The following is a 17,567-nucleotide window of genomic DNA, read 5'->3' on the forward strand; positions in this document are numbered from 1 at the left end:
TTTAGCTTCTGTAGTGTTATATTTAGCTTGCTTAAATAATGGGAAAATAAGACATTTTTGGAAATTGCAGGGTAGTGGTGGGATTGGGGGTTGGGGTCGGGCAATCGGAGTCTGTGAAGGTAATCCAATGTACATCCTTATCAGTCTACGGTCTGGTCACTGCTCCCTCTTAATCGTCCATCTTGCGGGACCCGTTTACTTGAGCACTGCTCCCATGTTGGAAAGGCCATAAAACATATAACCCCCAGACAGAGTTGTCAGTGCTGGTACCCAGCCAGGCTTTGAGCTACGGTCTCACTGCACCAATCCCAGAGTTTCTGTGTGTGTTTTCTTTTCGCCTTTATAAGCTAACCCTTAACTTCATTTTGAGGCCGCGAGGTTTGGAGAGGCATGAGCCCTTCACAGCCACCAGCTTTTGAAATAAAGACTTCAAATTCGACCCTCTGGCTATGGCATCTTCTGTTTGACTCGCTGAATTCCAGTATAACACCAGGCCCATTGAGAGGACTGAGCTTGATTGACAAGCAGGCAGACAGGGCAGTGCACATGGGAAACAAAGGCAGGTCGAATGAAGGCAGAGCAGACACGGCCACGTGAGCCAGCCTAACCACGGTAGCCACCCGCGCAGAAATAACAGGATGATTTAGACGCAGAGGGGAGACACGTGAAACTAGGGAGGGGCTGCAACAGGAAGGTGAGCTGAGGCATAGGAACCAGGAAGGGTCAGGTCTGCTTCTGGGCAAGAACAATTGAGAGAATCCATCAGGCGGCCACAGGGGGAGACAGAGAGCAGGTTTGTAGCAAATATGTACCCCTAGACCTCAGGCTTCAGTGGCAGCCATGACTGAGCCTCTTCCCACATGGGAGTCTGAATCTGCTTGCAATAAAGTTTCCATGCTTTTGTTTCAATCTTGTGGTGCAAGATTTCATTGTTCAGGGTCATTAGATACAATCTGGGGGGGGGGGGGGGAGACAAACCTCAGCTCGCTGTTCAGCGTATCACCATGATCCCCAGCCCAGCCACCCAGGGCCGCTAAGACATGGAGGGAACCAAACCGCCCTCCATCAGGTGGGTGGGCCTCCTCACATGGGCTGAGGAGAACAGGACTGACCCTGGATGCTGGGGGCAGGCTCCCTGGGGCTTGAGCTGCAACAGCAGCTCCCCTGGTCTCCAGCCACCAGCCCTCCCTGCAGATTTTGCACTTGCCAGACTCCTGGATTGTGCGAGCCAATCCTGCCACAGACATCTCTCTGTATATATGCGTCCTGCTGGTCCTGTGTCTGTGACAGACCAGCCTGCATACAGTGGGTACACCATTTCTTTGGGGGTTTGGAGGGTGATGAAAATAATTTGGAACAAGGTAGAAGCAACGGTCGCAGAAGATGGTGAATGTATGAAATCACACTGAATAGTACACGTTTCCCCCTTCTGCTGATCTTGTCTGTATTGTTGACACTATTAGAGAAGTTTTCCATCCTCTGCTCCCCTTCCTTTGCCCTCCTGATGGCACAGCTCTGCCTGGGGCCTGCCTGGGGCTGCAGCCTCCACAGCCCTCCCTTGGCTGGGAGCTGAGGAGTCTCAGGCCTTTCCCTGCAGGTCCTGACTCTCCTCTGTCTCCTCCTCCTGGGATGGCCCCTCCCCTGGGAGGTCACGAGGATGCACCTCAGTGTTGTGAGGGGGGAGGCTATGGGACCACCTTCCCTAGGACAGTGTCTGTGTTCTGTGCCCTAAATGGATGCACGAAGGCCTATCGGCATCTGGAAGGGAATCCAATCACCAGCCAAGACCCTTCTGTGCATTCTCCACCTTCCCAGATGCCCCGCCCACCAACTTGACTCTTTCTTTAGTGCATTTGCTTCTATGGTCTCAAGGGCTTTCAGTTTAGAAATAGCCAGAGGCAGCTGGGAGGCGGGGGGAGTGTGCAGATTGCAGCCCAGGGTTACAGGGCCCAGAGGGGCCTAGAGACAGAGGTATGGATCCTGAGCTGGATGCTGCCTGCTATGCAGAGCATGAGGTGGGGTGCCGGGAGCTGGTCCATCCTTGCTGTTTCAAGGGACCTGGCATATATGGCATACTGTTCTCAATATGTTTGCTCACCTTCTTGGCACTATGTGTTTTAACTAAGGTCACCTCTCTGAGAAAGGTTGTTTCCCCAGGTAGGGATTTTCCCCTGAAGTTAGGGAGGGAATAAAACCCCTTAACTAAGTGCCAGGCGGGTAATTAATCACTTTAACTATGAACAACCATGCTTAAGCTACATAATCTTTACTCCCTGGAATGGAGATAAGAAACGCCCTAACCTTCGGAATAGAGATTGATAGGATTGGAATCAACTGGTATAAATACAGATGTAACAAGACAACTGGGGACAGAACCTAGACACAGAACCAAGAGACAGAAGAACTTCGCTGGAGAGAACATGGCAAAAGATCCTGGACAGAAACTGGCCACAGAACCTAGAGACAGAACCTGGATAGAACATGGCAAGAGAACCTGACTAGAACCTGGTGACTGAACCTGGCTGGAGAACCTGGACAGAACCTGGCTGGAGAACCTAGCGAGGGAACATGGCTACAGAACCTGGCTGGAGAACCTGGAGAACCTGGCTGGAGAACCTAGCGAGAGAACATGGACACAGAACCTGGCTGGAGATCCTAACCAGAACTTCACTGTAGATCCTGAACAGAACTTGGCTAGAGATCCTGGCTAGGCTGCTGATCAACTGAACGCTGTCTCCGTGTCATTCCTTCTTCGCCGACTCCGTCCACACCTTTGGGGACCCCTGGACCTGCTGGGGTTGGATCCCAGCAGTGGGGGGCGGAGGGGCAGGCTGAGTCCTTCCAGTGTTCCCTTCTGCTCTGTGCTCTCCCTGGAATAACATGGAGGTGTCAGAAGAGTTCTATGGTTTTCCATTTGTAGGTGAGAAACTGAAGCATTTGCATGAGGAAATGTGTGTTTGGGGAGAGTCAGCCTGTGAGGACCACATGACAAGGCAAGAAGATTCCATGTCATATTGTCTATCCACGTTTCTATGTCTCTACCATTGTATCCATCTATCTATGTAACTACGTATTTATCTATGTATCCATCTATATATGTAACTATCTAGCTATCTATGTATCCATCTATGTAACTAAGTATCAATTCAACTCTATATGTTTAAGCATCTATATATCTATGTATGTTAGTATCTGTGTATGTCTCTATGTCTCTAAGTGTCTATGTGACTATCTTGATATCCATCTATGCATCTATGTATCTACCTATGACAATATCTGTTTGTGTATCTGTGCTACTGTACTTCTATATTTCTGAGTATCTATATGTCATCCATCCATCATTCTGTCGTCTGTGTCTGTCAATGATGAATTACTTGTATGTGGCTTTCATCTGGGCACGGCCTCAGCCTGGTGAGGAAACATCTCACTAGCAATGCCTCCCGGAAATGATGGCCTCTCAGGTTCTTCAAATTGGGGAACATGGGCCTGGGAGCAGCCACACTCCCTTCCTGGCAGACCACGGAAATGAGCCCCTGACCTGGCCCCTGCACACTTCCTGACTGGCCGAGCCCTGGCTTGCCTCACCGGGCACAAGGGCAGAGAAGCGGTTGAGAGGCTGGCGCTCATGTACCCCCATCTCACCACCCTCCTGGGCCTGGGTGAGTCAGAACGCAGGGGGGAGGGCCACGGGGCAGAGGGGCGGGACTGTGGGGGGCGCCCAGGCCCCACCTCCACCCAGTGCCTGGGAGCCCACTCAGCCTGCTGGCCCTGCTTCCTTTGTGTCACCTGGGCCCCAGCTCCAGGGGAGGGTCCCAGGCTGTTCTAGACACTGGGAGGGGGACAGGTCAGACACAAACACGGCCGGGGGGGGGGGGCGTGCTCTGGTGGGGAGGCCTCCTGGGAAGCTGTCTGGAACCCGCTATAGGAGAGGGAGCTACCCCATGGGAGCCATGCTGACCAGGGGTGTTGGAGGTGGTGGGAAATGCAGTCCTTGACTCTATTTAAGGTCACCGCGAGAGCAGGAGGGCACTTGTCTCACTGGGGCTTCCCTTGCAGGGCTCTGTCTGGGCCAGGTGATCCACATGCAGGAGGGTGAGTTTGTCTTTTTAATTTAGTTTTTCACAAAAGTTTCATGTTCAGGCAAAATATTGTTTTTTCCTTAGAGCCCGCACCTGGTGTATCTTCACCTGGGATGAGCCCTGAGCCTCTCTTTTTCTGCAGCTGTCAGCTTTCATGCCCTCTGGCTAAGTTCCCTTCAGAAATCCAGCGTGTCTTTCACTTTCACAAACACTAATTTCCCAATGTACCATGGCCTCCTCCCAGGCTGAGGGCTCCTGTGCTGGGCTTGGCTCATTCCCACCTGACCCTCTGGTCTCAGCTCAGGGCCTCCCCCGTCTGCCTCTGATGAGAGGTCGGGTCTGCCCCCCTCACCCTGAGCCTCCCACAGTAAACACTGGGAGAGTATCAGAGCGTGTGTATGTGGTTTGCACACTCCCTCCTCAGCCCTGTGCTCCCTCTACCCTTCCCCCAAAAAGGCAGGGACCCTCATGTGTGTCTCCTATTTGTGGAGCCAGTGGCACAAGGAGGCCTCTGATAAGGGAGAGATGGGAGCTGAGCTGTGGCTGAAGGAAGGAGGGAATGAGTGCTGGGGCTCGGCCAGCTCTGCCTCCATCAGGGATTGGGTAACTGGGATGCCTTCTTCCTGTTTCAGGGCTAGAGCCCTCTCTTCCCCTGCCCAGCCCAGTTTAGACACTTGGGGTTTCAGGAGCCTCAGGCACAGGGAAGAGGAAATGGGCTGAGAGGGAGGTGGGAAATGCAGAGGGAACCTGAGTGAGTGATGCTCAAGGATGTGCCCAGGAGTCTGGGGTCCTCACCCACTGGGGTCCTGGGAGCAGGTCTGGGCTGGTGCTCCACCCCAAAACAAATTAGACTTCCCATGGGGCCCTGCAGCACCCATTGGTCCCCACAACCTTCCCCAGCTGCTTTCAGACCCGGCCAGGTCATTTCCACCCTCTCCACACCAGCGTCCCTGTCCCCCGAGTGACCTGCTCATTCTCACCCTCTGCCTCACACCCAGTACTGTCTGTCCCCCTAGAGAGTGACTGTGGGGAGGGAGACATGCCCAGGGCCCCAGGCTGCTCTGACACCTCCTGTGTCCCCCTGAGAAAAGCCCACGATGTCACCAGAACTTGTGTCACATGATGAGGTCATTGGAGTGATGAGAATTCAGTTTCCTGGAGGGGGAAGAGGTGGTCTGTTGGAGGAGGGATGGTGCAAATGGTCTAGAATTGGGCTGTGGTGAGGGTTGCACAGATCTGCTAATTTGCTAAGAACCATTGAGCTGCACGCACAAGGCACGGGAGGTGTGAGGTTGGAGATTTCCTCATGATGGAGCCTGAGATCCTGCTCTGCTTCCTCCCAGGGGCCCAGCCCAAACCCTCCCTCAGGGCTGAACCAGGCCCTGTGGTCCCCCGGGGACGGCCTGTGACCCTCGTGTGCCAGGGCCCAGCTGAGGTTAAGGTATGTCTCCTGGACAAGGATGGAAGACGTGTAAGCCGTTATCATGACAGGGTGCTTCAAGAAGACTCACAGGGGACAGAGGCCAGGTTCTTCTTCCCTGTGGCGAGTGAAGACATTGCTGGGAGTTACCGTTGCTTCTGTCTCACCCAGTTCGGCTTGTCTGAGCGCAGTGAGCCCCTGCAGCTGCAGGTGACAGAGGAGAATGCCACTCTGTCCTCAGGTGGGTCCCAGGGCCCTGCACCCTGTCCCAGCCCCGTCTCTGTCCTAGGTCTCCCTGCCCTCCTGCTCACCCCCAGCCCTGGGCCTCCCCTCCCCCTGCACACATGACCCTCAGCCTTCACCCCTGGCTCAGGGCCCTGGAGGCTGGTCCCATCTGGACACCAAGGTGGCCTGGACCCTGAGGCCCGCATCAGAGGGGACACAGAGCTGTCTGCTGGGCTGGGTGGGGCCTGAGTTTCCAGCCACCAGGTGGGGACAGACCTCTTCAAGAGGTGTGAGTCCTTCCCCTCAGGATGGTGGTGCCCTGCCCGTTCCCCTGGCCAGGCCCTGTGGGGCCCAGGCAATGTGTCCGCTGGGGTCCACCCTCCACGGGCAAGTCCCATGCTCCATGGGTCCCTGACCAGGGCTGGGTCATTCTTTGGGGCATTTTTGGATGAGGCTGCCCCTGGCCAGGTGTGGTCAGATCGTGAGATGCACTGAGGGTCCAGAAAGGACATCGAGAGGGAGGAAGGGAGAGACGGAAAATTCTTCCTTTAACACCGATTGTCTCCTCTTTCCTCGTTACCTCTCTATGACTAAGCCATCTCAATAGTGGAGTATAAGCCCTGAGTAGGAGCACAAGCCCTGAGTTGGCCCCCAATATTGAGGCCTGGGGGTGTCCACCAGTTGATCCTGACCCTGTGATCCTCAGTGTCTTAGGAGACTGTGGAACCAGTGGCAAAAGGAGGCGACTCTAAAGGGAAAGATGGGAGCTGAGCTGTGTCCGAAGGAATGAGGGAATGAGTGCTGGGGCTCGGCCAGCTCTGCCTCCATCAGGGATTGAGTAACTGGGATGCCTTCTTCCTGTTTCAGGGCTAGAGCCCTCTCTTCCCCTGCCCAGCCCAGTTTAGACACTTGGGGTTTCAGGAGCCTCAGGCACAGGGAAGTGGAAATGGGCTGAGAGGGAGGTGGGAAATGCAGAGGGAACCTGAGTGAGTGATGCTCAGAGGACGTGCCCAGGAGCCTGGGGTCCTCACACACTGGGGTCCTGGGAGCAGGTCTGGGCTGGTGCTCCACCCCAAAACAAATTAGACTTCCCATGGGGCCCTGCAGCACCCATTGGTCCCCACAACCTTCCCCAGCTGCTTTCAGACCCGGCCAGGTCATTTCCACCCTCTCCACACCAGCGTCCCTGTTCCCCGAGTGACCTGCTCATCCTCACCCTCTGCCTCACACCCAGTACTGCCTGTCCCCCTAGAGAGTGACTGTGGGGAGGGAGACATGCCCAGGGCCCCAGGCTGCTCTGACACCTCCTGTGTCCCCCTGAGAAAAGCCCACGATGTCACCGGAACTTGTGTCACATGATGAGGTCATTGGAGTGATGAGAATTCAGTTTCCTGGAGGGGGAAGGGGTGGTCTGTTGGAGAAGGGATGGTGTAAATGGTCTAGAATTGGGCTGTGATGAGGATTGCACAGATCTGCAAATTTGCTAAGAACCACTGAGCTGCACGCACAAGACACGGGAGGTGTGAGGTTGGAGATTTCCTCATGATGGAGCCTGAGATCCTGCTCTGCTTCCTCCCAGGGGCCCAGCCCAAACCCTCCCTCAGGGCTGAACCAGGCCCTGTGGTCCCCCGGGGACGGCCTGTGACCCTCGTGTGCCAGGGCCCAGCTGAGGTTAAGGTATGTCTCCTGGAGAAGGATGGAAGACGTGTACGCCGTTATCATGACAGGGTGCTTCAAGAAGACTCACAGGGGACAGAGGCCAGGTTCTTCTTCCCTGTGGCGAGTGAAGACACTGCTGGGAGTTACCGCTGCCTCTGTCTCACCCAGTTCGGCTTGTCTGAGCGCAGTGAGCCCCTGCAGCTGCAGGTGACAGAGGAGAATGCCACTCTGTCCTCAGGTGGGTCCCAGGACCCTGCACCCGGTCCCAGCTGCTTCTCTGTCCTCCTGCTCCCTGCCCACCTGCTCACCCCCATCCCTGGGCTCCCCTCCCTCTGCACACATGACCCTCAGCCTTCACCTCTGGCTCAGGGCCCTGGAGTCTGGTCCCATCTGGACACCAAGGTGGCCTGGACCCTGAGGCCCGCATCAGAGGGGACACAGAGCTCTCCTGCTGGGCTGGGTGGGACCTGAGTTTCCAGCCACCAGGTGGGGACAGACCTCTTCAAGAGGCGTGAGTCCTTCCCCTCAGGATGGTGGTGCCCTGCCCGTTCCCCTGGCCAGGCTCTGTGGGGCCCAGGCAATGTGTCTCCTGGGGTCCACCCTCCATGGGCAAGTCCCATGCTCCATGGGTCCCTGACCAGGGCTGGGTCATTCTTTGGGGCATTTTTGGATGAGGCTGCCCCTGGCCAGGTGTGGTCAGATCGTGAGATGCACTGAGGGTCCAGAAAGGACATCGAGAGGGAGGAAGGGAGAGACGGAAAATTCTTCCTTTAACACCGATTGTCTCCTCTTTCCTCGTTACCTCTCTATGACTAAGCCATCTCAATAGTGGAGTATAAGCCCTGAGTAGGAGCACAAGCCCTGAGTTGGCCCCCAATATTGAGGCCTGGGGGTGTCCACCAGTTGATCCTGACCCTGTGATCCTCAGTGTCTTAGGAGACTGTGGAACCAGTGGCAAAAGGAGGTGACTCTATAGGGAAAGATGGGAGCTGAGCTGTGGCCGAAGGATTCAGGGAATGAGTGCTGGGGCTCAGCCAGCTCTGCCTCCATCAGGGATTGAGTAACTGGGATGCCTTCTTCCTGTTTCAGGGCTAGAGCCCTCTCTCCCTGCCCAGCCCAGTTTAGACACTTGGGGTTTCAGGAGCCTCAGGCACAAAGAAGTGGAAATGGGCTGAGAGGGAGGAGGAAGATGCAGAGGGAAGCTGAGTGAGTGCTGCTCAGAGGACGTGCCCAGGAGTCTGGGGTCCTCACACACTGGGGTCCTGGGAGCAGGTCTGGGCTGGTGCTCCACCCCAAAACAAATTAGACTTCCCATGGGGCCCTGCAGCACCCATTGGTCCCCACAACCTTCCCCAGCTGCTTTCAGACCCGGCCAGGTCATTTCCACCCTCTCCACACCAGCGTCCCTGTTCCCCGAGTGACCTGCTCATCCTCACCCTCTGCCTCACACCCAGTACTGCCTGTCCCCCTAGAGAGTGACTGTGGGGAGGGAGACATGCCCAGGGCCCCAGGCAGCTCTGACACCTCCTGTGTCCCCCTGAGAAAAGCCCACGATGTCACCAGAACTTGTGTCACATGATGAGGTCATTGGAGTGATGAGAATTCAGTTTCCTGGAGGGGGAAGGGGTGGTCTGTTGGAGAAGGGATGGTGTAAATGGTCTAGAATTGGGCTGTGATGAGGATTGCACAGATCTGCAAATTTGCTAAGAGCCATTGAGCTGCACGCACAAGACACGGGAGGTGTGAGGTTGGAGATTTCCTCATGATGGAGCCTGAGATCCTGCTCTGCTTCCTCCCAGGGGCCCTGCCCAAACCCTCCCTCAGGGCTGAACCAGGCCCTGTGGTCCCCTGGAAACGGCCTGTGACCTTCGTGTGCCAGGGCCCAGCTGAGGCTAAGGTATGTCTCCTGGACAAGGATGGAAGACGTATACACAATTTTCAGGACAGTGTGCCACTAGATGGCTCACAGGAGACAGAGGCCAGGTTCTTCTTCCCTGTGGCGAGTGAAGACACTGCTGGGAGTTACCGCTGCCTCTGTCTGACCCAGTTCGGCTTGTCTGAGCGCAGTGAGCCCCTGCAGCTGCAGGTGACAGAGGAGGATGCCACTCGGTCCTCAGGTGGGTCCCAGGGCCCTGCACCCTGTCCCAGCTGCTTCTCTGTCCTCCTGCTCCCTGCCCTCCTGCTCACCCCCATCCCTGGGCTGCCCTCCCTCTGCACACATGACCCTCAGCCTTCACCCCTGGCTCAGGGCCCTGGAGGCTGGTCCCATCTGGACACCAAGGTCACCTGGATCCTGATCCCAGGATCAGGGGGGACACAGAGCTGTCTGCTGGGCCGGGTGGGGCCTGAGCATCCAGGCACCAGGTGGGGACAGACACCTTCAAGGGGCCTGAGTTCTTCCCCTCAGGATGGTGGTGCCCTGCCCGTTCTCCTGGCCAGGCCCTGTGGAGCCCAGGCAATGTGTCCGCTGGGGTCCACCGTCCATGGGCAAGTCCCGTGCCCCATGGGTCCCTGACCAGGGCTGGGTGGTTCTTTGGGGCATTTTTGGATGAGGCTGCCCCTGGCCAGGTGTGGTCAGACTGTGAGATGCACTGAGGGTCCAACAAGGACATCGAGAGGGAGGGAGGGAGAGACGGAAAATTCTTCCTTTAACACTGACTGTCTCCTCTCTCCTCTATCTTTCTATTATTAAGCCATCTCAATAGTGGAGTATAAGCCCTGAGTAGGAGCACAAGCCCTGAGTTGGCCCCCAATATTGAGGCCTGGGGGTGTCCACCAGTTGACCCTGACCCTGTGATCCTCACTGTCTTAGGAGACTGTGGAACCAGTGGCAAAAGGAGGCGACTCTAAAGGGAAAGATGGGAGCTTAGCTGTGGCCGAAGGAATGAGGGAATGTGTGCTGGGGCTCAGCCAGCTCCTGCCTCTGTGGGAATTTGATAACTTGGATGCCTTCTTCCTGCTTCAGTGCTAGAGCCCTCTCCTCCCCTCCCCAGCCCACTTTAGACACTTGGGGTTTCAGGAGCCTCAATCAGAAGGAAGAGGAAATGGGTTGAGAGGAAGGTGGGAAATGCAGAGCGAACCTGAGTGAGTGCTGCTCAGAGGTCGTGCCCTGGAGTTAGGGGTTCTCAGCCACTCGGGTTCTGTGCACAAGTCTGGGCTGGAACTGTACCCCCAAACCCATTAGACTTCCCATGGAGCCCTGCAGCCCCCATTGGTCCCCACAATCTCCTTCTGCTGCCTTTGACCCAGCCAGGTCATACCCACCATCTCCCACTCTAGCGTCCCTGTCCCCATGAATCACCTCTCCTTCTGCCTCCCTCCCAACCCGGTCTGTGCCCTTAGGGAGTGCCATGAGGAGGGGGACCTGCCCAGGGCCCCAGGCTGCTCTGACTCCTCCCATGTCCTCCTGAAAAAGTCCATGATGTCACCAGAACTTGTGTCACGTGAGGAAGTCACTGAAGGGATGAGTACTCAGTCCCCTGGAGGGGGCAGAGGGGTGGTCACTTGAGGAAGGGATGGTGCAAATGGTCTAGATTTGAGCTGAGGTTGTGGTAGCACAACTCTGCAAGTTCGTTAAGAATCATTGACATACCCACTTAAAACCCGGGAGGTGTGAGGTGTGAGGTGTGGCAATTCCCTCATGATGGAGCCCGGGATCCTGCTCTGCTTCCTCCCAGGGCCCCTGCCCAAACCCTCCTTCAGGGCCGAGCCAGGCCCTGTGATCTCCCAGGGACGGCCTGTGACCTTCGTGTGCCAGGTCGCCGCTGAGGCTAAGGTATGCCACCTGGTGAAGGATGGAAGACGTATACACCATTATCAGGACAGTGTGCCTCAAGGTGGCTCACAGGGGACAGAGGCCAGATTCCTCATCCCCGTGGTGAGTGAAGAAACTGCTGGGCATTATCGCTGTTTCTGTCTTACCCAGTCCAGCTCGTCTGAGCTCAGTGAGCCCCTGCAGCTGCAGGTGACAGAAGAGGATGACTTCACTCCGCCCTCAGGTTGGTCCCAGGGCCCTGTACCCTGTCCCAGCCCTGTCTCTGTCCTTGGGCACCCTGCTCTCCTGCTCAACCCCAGCCATGTAGCTCCCCTCCCTCTATACACATGACCCTCGGCTGTCAACACTGGCATGGGCCCTGAGGTCTGGTCTGTACACCAAGGTGGCCTGGATCCTGAGCCCCGCATCAGAGGGGACACAGAGCTGTCCCTGCTGGGCTTGTTGGGGCCTGGGCTTCCAGCCACCAGGTGGTAACAGACCTCTTCAAGGGGCCCAGCGTCCTTTCCCTCATGATTTTGGTGCCCTGCCCTTTCCACTACCGAGGCTCTTGGGGCCCAGGTAATGTGTCCCCTGGGTTCCACCCTCCTTGGGGAATTTCCATGGTGCATGTGGTCTCTGACCAGGGTTGAGATGTGCTTTGGCATTTTTGGATGAGGCAGCCTCTGGCCAGGTGTGGTCAGACCCAGAGGTGAAATGAGGGTCCAGCAAGGACATGGAGAGGAAGGAAAGGAGGGAAAATTCTTCCTTTAAATCAGTGTCTTCTCTCTCCTCTCTTCATCCTGCTGTGACTCAGATATCCCATGGCTGAGAGCACATGTCCAGGGTGGCCCCCATCCACCAGACCTGGGGGTGTCCACCCAGTTGATCCTGACCCTGTGACTCTCCCTGCCCTGGGGGACAGTGGGTGGGACAGTGGCTGGGTGAGGTGAGCTCAGAGTTCAGGCCCTGTGACCCTGTGGCCAGGTCAGGGGTCACCCAACCTGTGGGTCTAAGTCCAGGACCAGCTGCTCTGTGCTAATGTAGGGAGGGTGGTGGGACATTCTGATGGGTGGCAAGCCCCTCAGACAAGTGGAAGCAGAGAGGGTGCCACCCCAGTATCCTCATCTCCCTGTGCCCATTTTGGGGAATGTGCGGGATGTCCTCTATGCTGGGAGGTGCAGAGAAAGAGGCCAGGTGTGGGCGCTGTGGGCGGTGAAAGGCCAGGTGAGTAGCACAGAAGAGTGGAACTTGGGCTCAGTGCTGCCTCCACCCCCTTCGAAGGAGCCCCTGGAGACCTACGCACCTGCATCCGGGTGTCCCCCACACCTCAGCGTGGGTTGTCACTCCTCAGGCTCACCTGGTTAGTTGGCTCTTGCTTCATAGGTCATGATCTGGCTGTTTGTATCCACTTGTCATTGACTCTTGCCATCTGCTTCCAGGCCCCGCCTCCCGGGATTACACGGTGGAGAACAGTATCCGCTTGGGCCTGGCAGGCGTGGTCTTGCTGATCCTGGTGGCGATTCTGGTGGAAGCTGGGCTCAGCCAGCGCAGGTCCCCACAGGGACCACAGGAATAAAGGCAAAGGAGCCCCCCGAAGATAGGGGGCTGCAGGGCCACAGCAAGGTCCTCCCCGAGGGCCCAGAGGCTCATGCTGGAGCCCAAAGATTCACAGCTGCCCCTTGTTCAAGGACAAGAGAACCCATGTTGGTTATGATGGTTGGTGTAGGGAGAAGCTCTATGTTTAAGCCTCAAACTGCCCCGTGGCAGGGCCACAAACAAGTCCCAGCCTGGAGGACAGAGTTCTCCTAGCATAATTAAGCCTGACCTTGTAGCCCTCCTTAATTCTTTCCTGAGTAATTAATGGGCTGTGGAAGGTGCAGCAAGTGTTGCCAAAACAAGAACATTTGTATACATGTTAATCTAGGCTTGTTTTAAGCAGACTATAAAATAAAGCATCAGCTTGCACGCTGGGTCTTTTGTATCCTCATCCAGGCAGGGGAGATCCACAGAGCCCCAGCTGTATTCTCTTGTCTGCCTTTTTTTCAATCCCTCACCACCCCTCCTCAGGTTCACCCTTGTCCATACTAGCGCGGCACATGTAGCGCCCAACGTGGGGCCTGATATGGGGGAACTACAATTGCAAGGTGAAAGGATGCTCCAGTGAAGCACGTGCAGAAAGCAAAATTTAAGGGAAGGAGCGAATTTTAGTAGCAGCTTGGTGTAAAACATGGGAAGTTAAGACCTTCCAAATCTTAGGAGTATAAAGAAAAATCTGACCCTCCAGAAGGAAATCTGAAAGCACCAGCCTCGCATTGACAACATCTTCGTATTGATGGAATCGACATCGTTGAGTAGAGCCAGAGAATCGTCATTGACAGCAGAAGCCTGAATGGGAGACCATCCCCCAGAGGCTCGACAACCTGCATCAGTTGTGGGGCCTCCTCATCAAGGAGATGGAGAAGCTGCACCGGCAGCTGGAGGAGTTGCAGGAGACCCAGAGAGGCTCCTTGTCCCTTTGGTCAAAAGACTGGATGTTGACCCAATGATAGCAATGGGAGAGAAGAAAATGCAAGGGACCAAGGTGCTGACTAGCTTTGGTGAGCTGCCAGTTTTCTGTAAATTCTTGCTCGGCCAAATCTGAGGATTCTGAGTAGATAACTTTCATTTTGTAGCTGAAAATGTTAATATGTCTGTAGTTTGATTTCTCTCTTATTGCTGTGTTGCATTGGCATTGTTTTGTTATTGTTTTAATAGCCAGAATTATGTTCAAGTTTACGTTAGTTGTAGTAGTTTCAAAACAAAAAAGGGGGAGATGTAGGGTATGGCTCTAAGGTCAAGCTTCGGGCTGACCTGTGGCAGGGCCACAAACAAGACCCAGCCTGTAGGGCAGAGCTCTCTTAGCATAATTAAGCCTGACCTTGTAGCCCTCCCTAATTCCTTCCCAAGTAGCTAATGGGCTGTATGAGGTGCAGCAAGTGTTGCCAAAACAAGAATACTTGTATACATGTTAATCTACCCTTGTTTTAATCTGACTATAAAATAAAGCATCAGCTTGCAGGCTGGGTCTTTTGTGTCCTCATCCAGCCATGAGAGATCCACTGAGTCCCAGCTCTATTCTCTTGTCTGTCTTTTCTTCAATCCTTCACCGCCCCTCCTCAGGTTCACCTTAGCCATGCTGATGTGACACAACAGGGTTCATAGGGGCCCAGAGACATGGGCATCGAGACTGAGCTGGGTGCCGCCTGCCCTGCAGAGCACTAGGGGTCAGGCTGACTCCTTTTAGTGTACCCCTCAGCTCTGTGCTCTCCCAGGAATAACATGGAGGTGTCAGAAGAGTTTTATGGCTTCCCCTTTGCAGGTGAGAAATGAATCAATGTATAAGGAAATGTGTGTTTGAGGACAGTCAGCCTGTGAGGATGACAAGCCATTAAGTTTTCCTGCCTGTATTGTCTGTCTACCTTTCTATGCATCTCAGTATCTATCATTGTATCTATATATCTATCTATGTAATTATGTATCTAATTTTCTATGTATCTATCTATCTGTGTAACTATGTATCTAAATATCTATGTCTCCGTGTATCCATCTATGTAACTAAATATCAATTCAACTCTATGTGTCTAAGTGCCTATATATCTATGTCTGTTAGTATCTGTCTATGTAACTATGTGTCTAAGGGTCTATGTGACTATCTTGATCCATCTATGCATCTATGAATCTACCTATGTCAATATCCGTTTCTGTATCTGTGTTACTGTATATCTTTGTGTCTGAGTATCTATGTGTCATCCATCCATCCTTCTGTCGTCTGTGTCTGTCAATGATGAATTTCTTCTGTGTGGCTTTCATCTGGGCACAGCCTCAGCCTGGTGAGGAAACATCTCACTAGCAATGCCTCCCGGAAACCACGGTCTCTCAGGTTCTCCAAATAGGAGAACTCCCTTCCTGAGAGATGATGGAAATGAGCCCTGACTTGGCCCCTGCACACTTCCTGACTGGCCGGGCCCTGGCTTGCCTCACCCGGGACAAGGGCAGAGAAGCTGTTGAGAGACTTCCATTATGTATACCCATCCCACCACCCTCCTGGGCCTGGGTGAGTCAGAACACAGGGGGGCGGGCCACAGGGCAGAGGGGCAGGACTGTGGGGGCACCCAGGCCCCACCTCTGCCCAACCCCTGGGAGCCCACTCAGCCTGCTGGCCCTGCTTCCTTTGGGTCACCTGGGTCCCAGCTGCTGGGGAGGGACTCAGCAGTGCTGGACACTGGGAGGGGGACAGGTCAGAAACAAAGACGGCCAGAGGGGGCTCTGGTGGGGAGGACTCCTTGGAACCTGTCTGAAACCTGCTCTAGGGGAGGGAGCTACCCCATGGGAGCCATGCTGACCAAGGGGGTTGGAGGTGGTGGGAGTTGCAGTCCTTGACCCCGTTTGAAGCCACCTGGCAAGCAGGGAGTGCTTGTCTCACTGGGGCTTCCCTTGCAGTGCTCTGCCTGGGTCAGATGATCCACATGCAGGAGGGTGAGTTTGCCATTTTTAATTTAGTTTTTCACACAAGTTTCATGTTCAGGCAAAATATTGTTTTTTCCTTAGAGTTCACTCCTGGTGTATCTTCAGCTGGAATTAGCCCGAGCCTCTCTCTTTGTCTGGATCTGTCTGTTCTCATGCCCTCTGGCTAAGTTCCCTTCAGAAATCCATCCTGTCTTTCACTTTCACAAACACTATGGTCCCACTGTACAATGGCCTCCTCCCAGGATGAGGGCTCCAGTGCTGGGCTTGGCTCATTCCCACCTGACCCTCTGGTCTCAGCTCAGGGCCTCTCCCCTCTGCCTCTGATGAGAGGTCAGGTCTTCCCCCTCGCCCTGAGCCTCCCACACTCACCCTGAGCCTCCCACACTCACCCCTGAGCCTCCCACACTCACCCCTGAGCCTCCCACACTCATCCCTGGGCGAGTATCACAGAGTGTGTCTCTGGGATTATACACTCCCCTCCTCAACCCTGTTCTCCCTCTACCCTTCCCCCAAGAAGGCAGGGATCCTCCCGTGTTTCTCCTATTTGTGGAGCCAGTGGCACAAGGAGGCATCAGCAAAGGGAGACATAGGAGCTAAGCTGTGGCTGAAGGAATGAGGGAATGAGCGACCAAGGGAATGAGTGCTGGGGCTCAGCCAGCTCTGCCTTTATCAGGGATTGAGTAACTTGGATGCCTTCTTCCTGTTTCAGGGCTAGAGCCCTTGCTGTGGACCAACATTCGCGAGAATAAGACCACCGACTCCAATTAGGTCTTAAACAGCAAGTGAGGATTTATTGAGCTGGCCAGCGACTACAGTTACAGCACCCTGCCGAAGCAGAGGCTGAACTGCAGTGCCTACTACAGGAGTTACATTTTATTATTGAATTCTGTGGAGGCCCAGAGAAAAATGTGTCTTCCAAATTCTGGGCCCCCAATATGGAGGAAACTCTCTTCATTCATACTTTTTCCAGTCCTTTGTCTCCCAAATTTGGAATGAGACTTCCGGGCCTTCTGAGAAAGAAGGCCTGCGTGCTGGGAAGGGGCCATGAGACCATATCTCAAGGCCTGGCCTGATGTCAGTACCTTCCTATCTATGTGTTTAGGACAGCGTGCCCCACCTGGCTGAAGCGCCAGAGATGCAGCCCAGCACACCCTCTCTTCCCCTGCCCAGTCCAGTTTAGACACTTGGCGTTTCAGGAGCATAAATCACAAGGAAGTGGGAATGGGCTGCGAGGAAGGCGGGAAATGAAGAAGGAACCTGAGTGAGTGCTGCTCAGAGGACGTGCCCAGGAGTCTGGTGTCCCTCACCCATTGGGTTCCTGTGAGCAGGTCTGGGCTGGGCTGGAGCTCCACCCCCATTAGACTTCCCATGGGGCCATGCAGCTCCCATTGGTCCCCACATTCTCCCCCAGCTGCCTGCAGACCCGGCCAGGTCATTGCCACCATCTCCCACTCCAGCGTCCCTGTTCACTGAGTGTCCTGCTCATCCTCACCCTCTGCCTCCCTCCCAGCCCTGTCTGGCCCCCTGGAGAGTGGTCGTGGGGAGGGAGACATACCTGGGGCCCCAGGCTGCTCTGACACCTCCCGTGTTCCCCTGAGAAAAGCCCAGGATGTCACCAGAACTTTTTTCACGTGCAGAAGTCATTGGAGTGATGAGAATTCAGTTTCCTGGAAGGGGAAGTGGCAGGGTTTTGGGGAAGGGATGGTGCAAGTGATTAGAATTGTGCTGTGGTGAGGGTTGCACAGCTCTGCAAGTTTGCTAATAACCATTGGGCTGCACGCTTAAGATACGGGAGGAATGAGGTGTGTAGATTTCCTCATGATGGAGCCTGAGATCCTGCTCTGCTTTCTCCCAGGGCCCTGCCCAAACCCTTCCTCATGGCCGAGCCAGGTCCTGTCATCCCCAGGGGACAGCCTGTGACCTT

General features: G+C 55.0%; 1 protein-coding gene across 1 annotated transcript; it reads left to right on the forward strand.

Moving 5' to 3' along the window:
- The first annotated feature begins 2,920 nt into the window (after positions 1 to 2,920).
- LOC132216501 (leukocyte immunoglobulin-like receptor subfamily B member 4) lies at positions 2,921 to 12,795 on the forward strand. The gene is made up of 5 exons (XM_059665745.1): positions 2,921 to 3,659; positions 4,057 to 4,092; positions 9,183 to 9,500; positions 11,061 to 11,381; positions 12,577 to 12,795. Exons 1-5 carry the CDS (start codon positions 3,626 to 3,628, stop codon positions 12,711 to 12,713), a joined length of 846 nt encoding a protein of 281 aa, XP_059521728.1. The 5' UTR covers positions 2,921 to 3,625; the 3' UTR covers positions 12,714 to 12,795.
- The last annotated feature ends 4,772 nt before the right edge of the window (positions 12,796 to 17,567 follow it).

This window comes from Myotis daubentonii, chromosome 15, assembly GCF_963259705.1.
Source record: "Myotis daubentonii chromosome 15, mMyoDau2.1, whole genome shotgun sequence".
In the NCBI taxonomy this organism is placed as follows: domain Eukaryota; kingdom Metazoa; phylum Chordata; class Mammalia; order Chiroptera; family Vespertilionidae; genus Myotis; species Myotis daubentonii.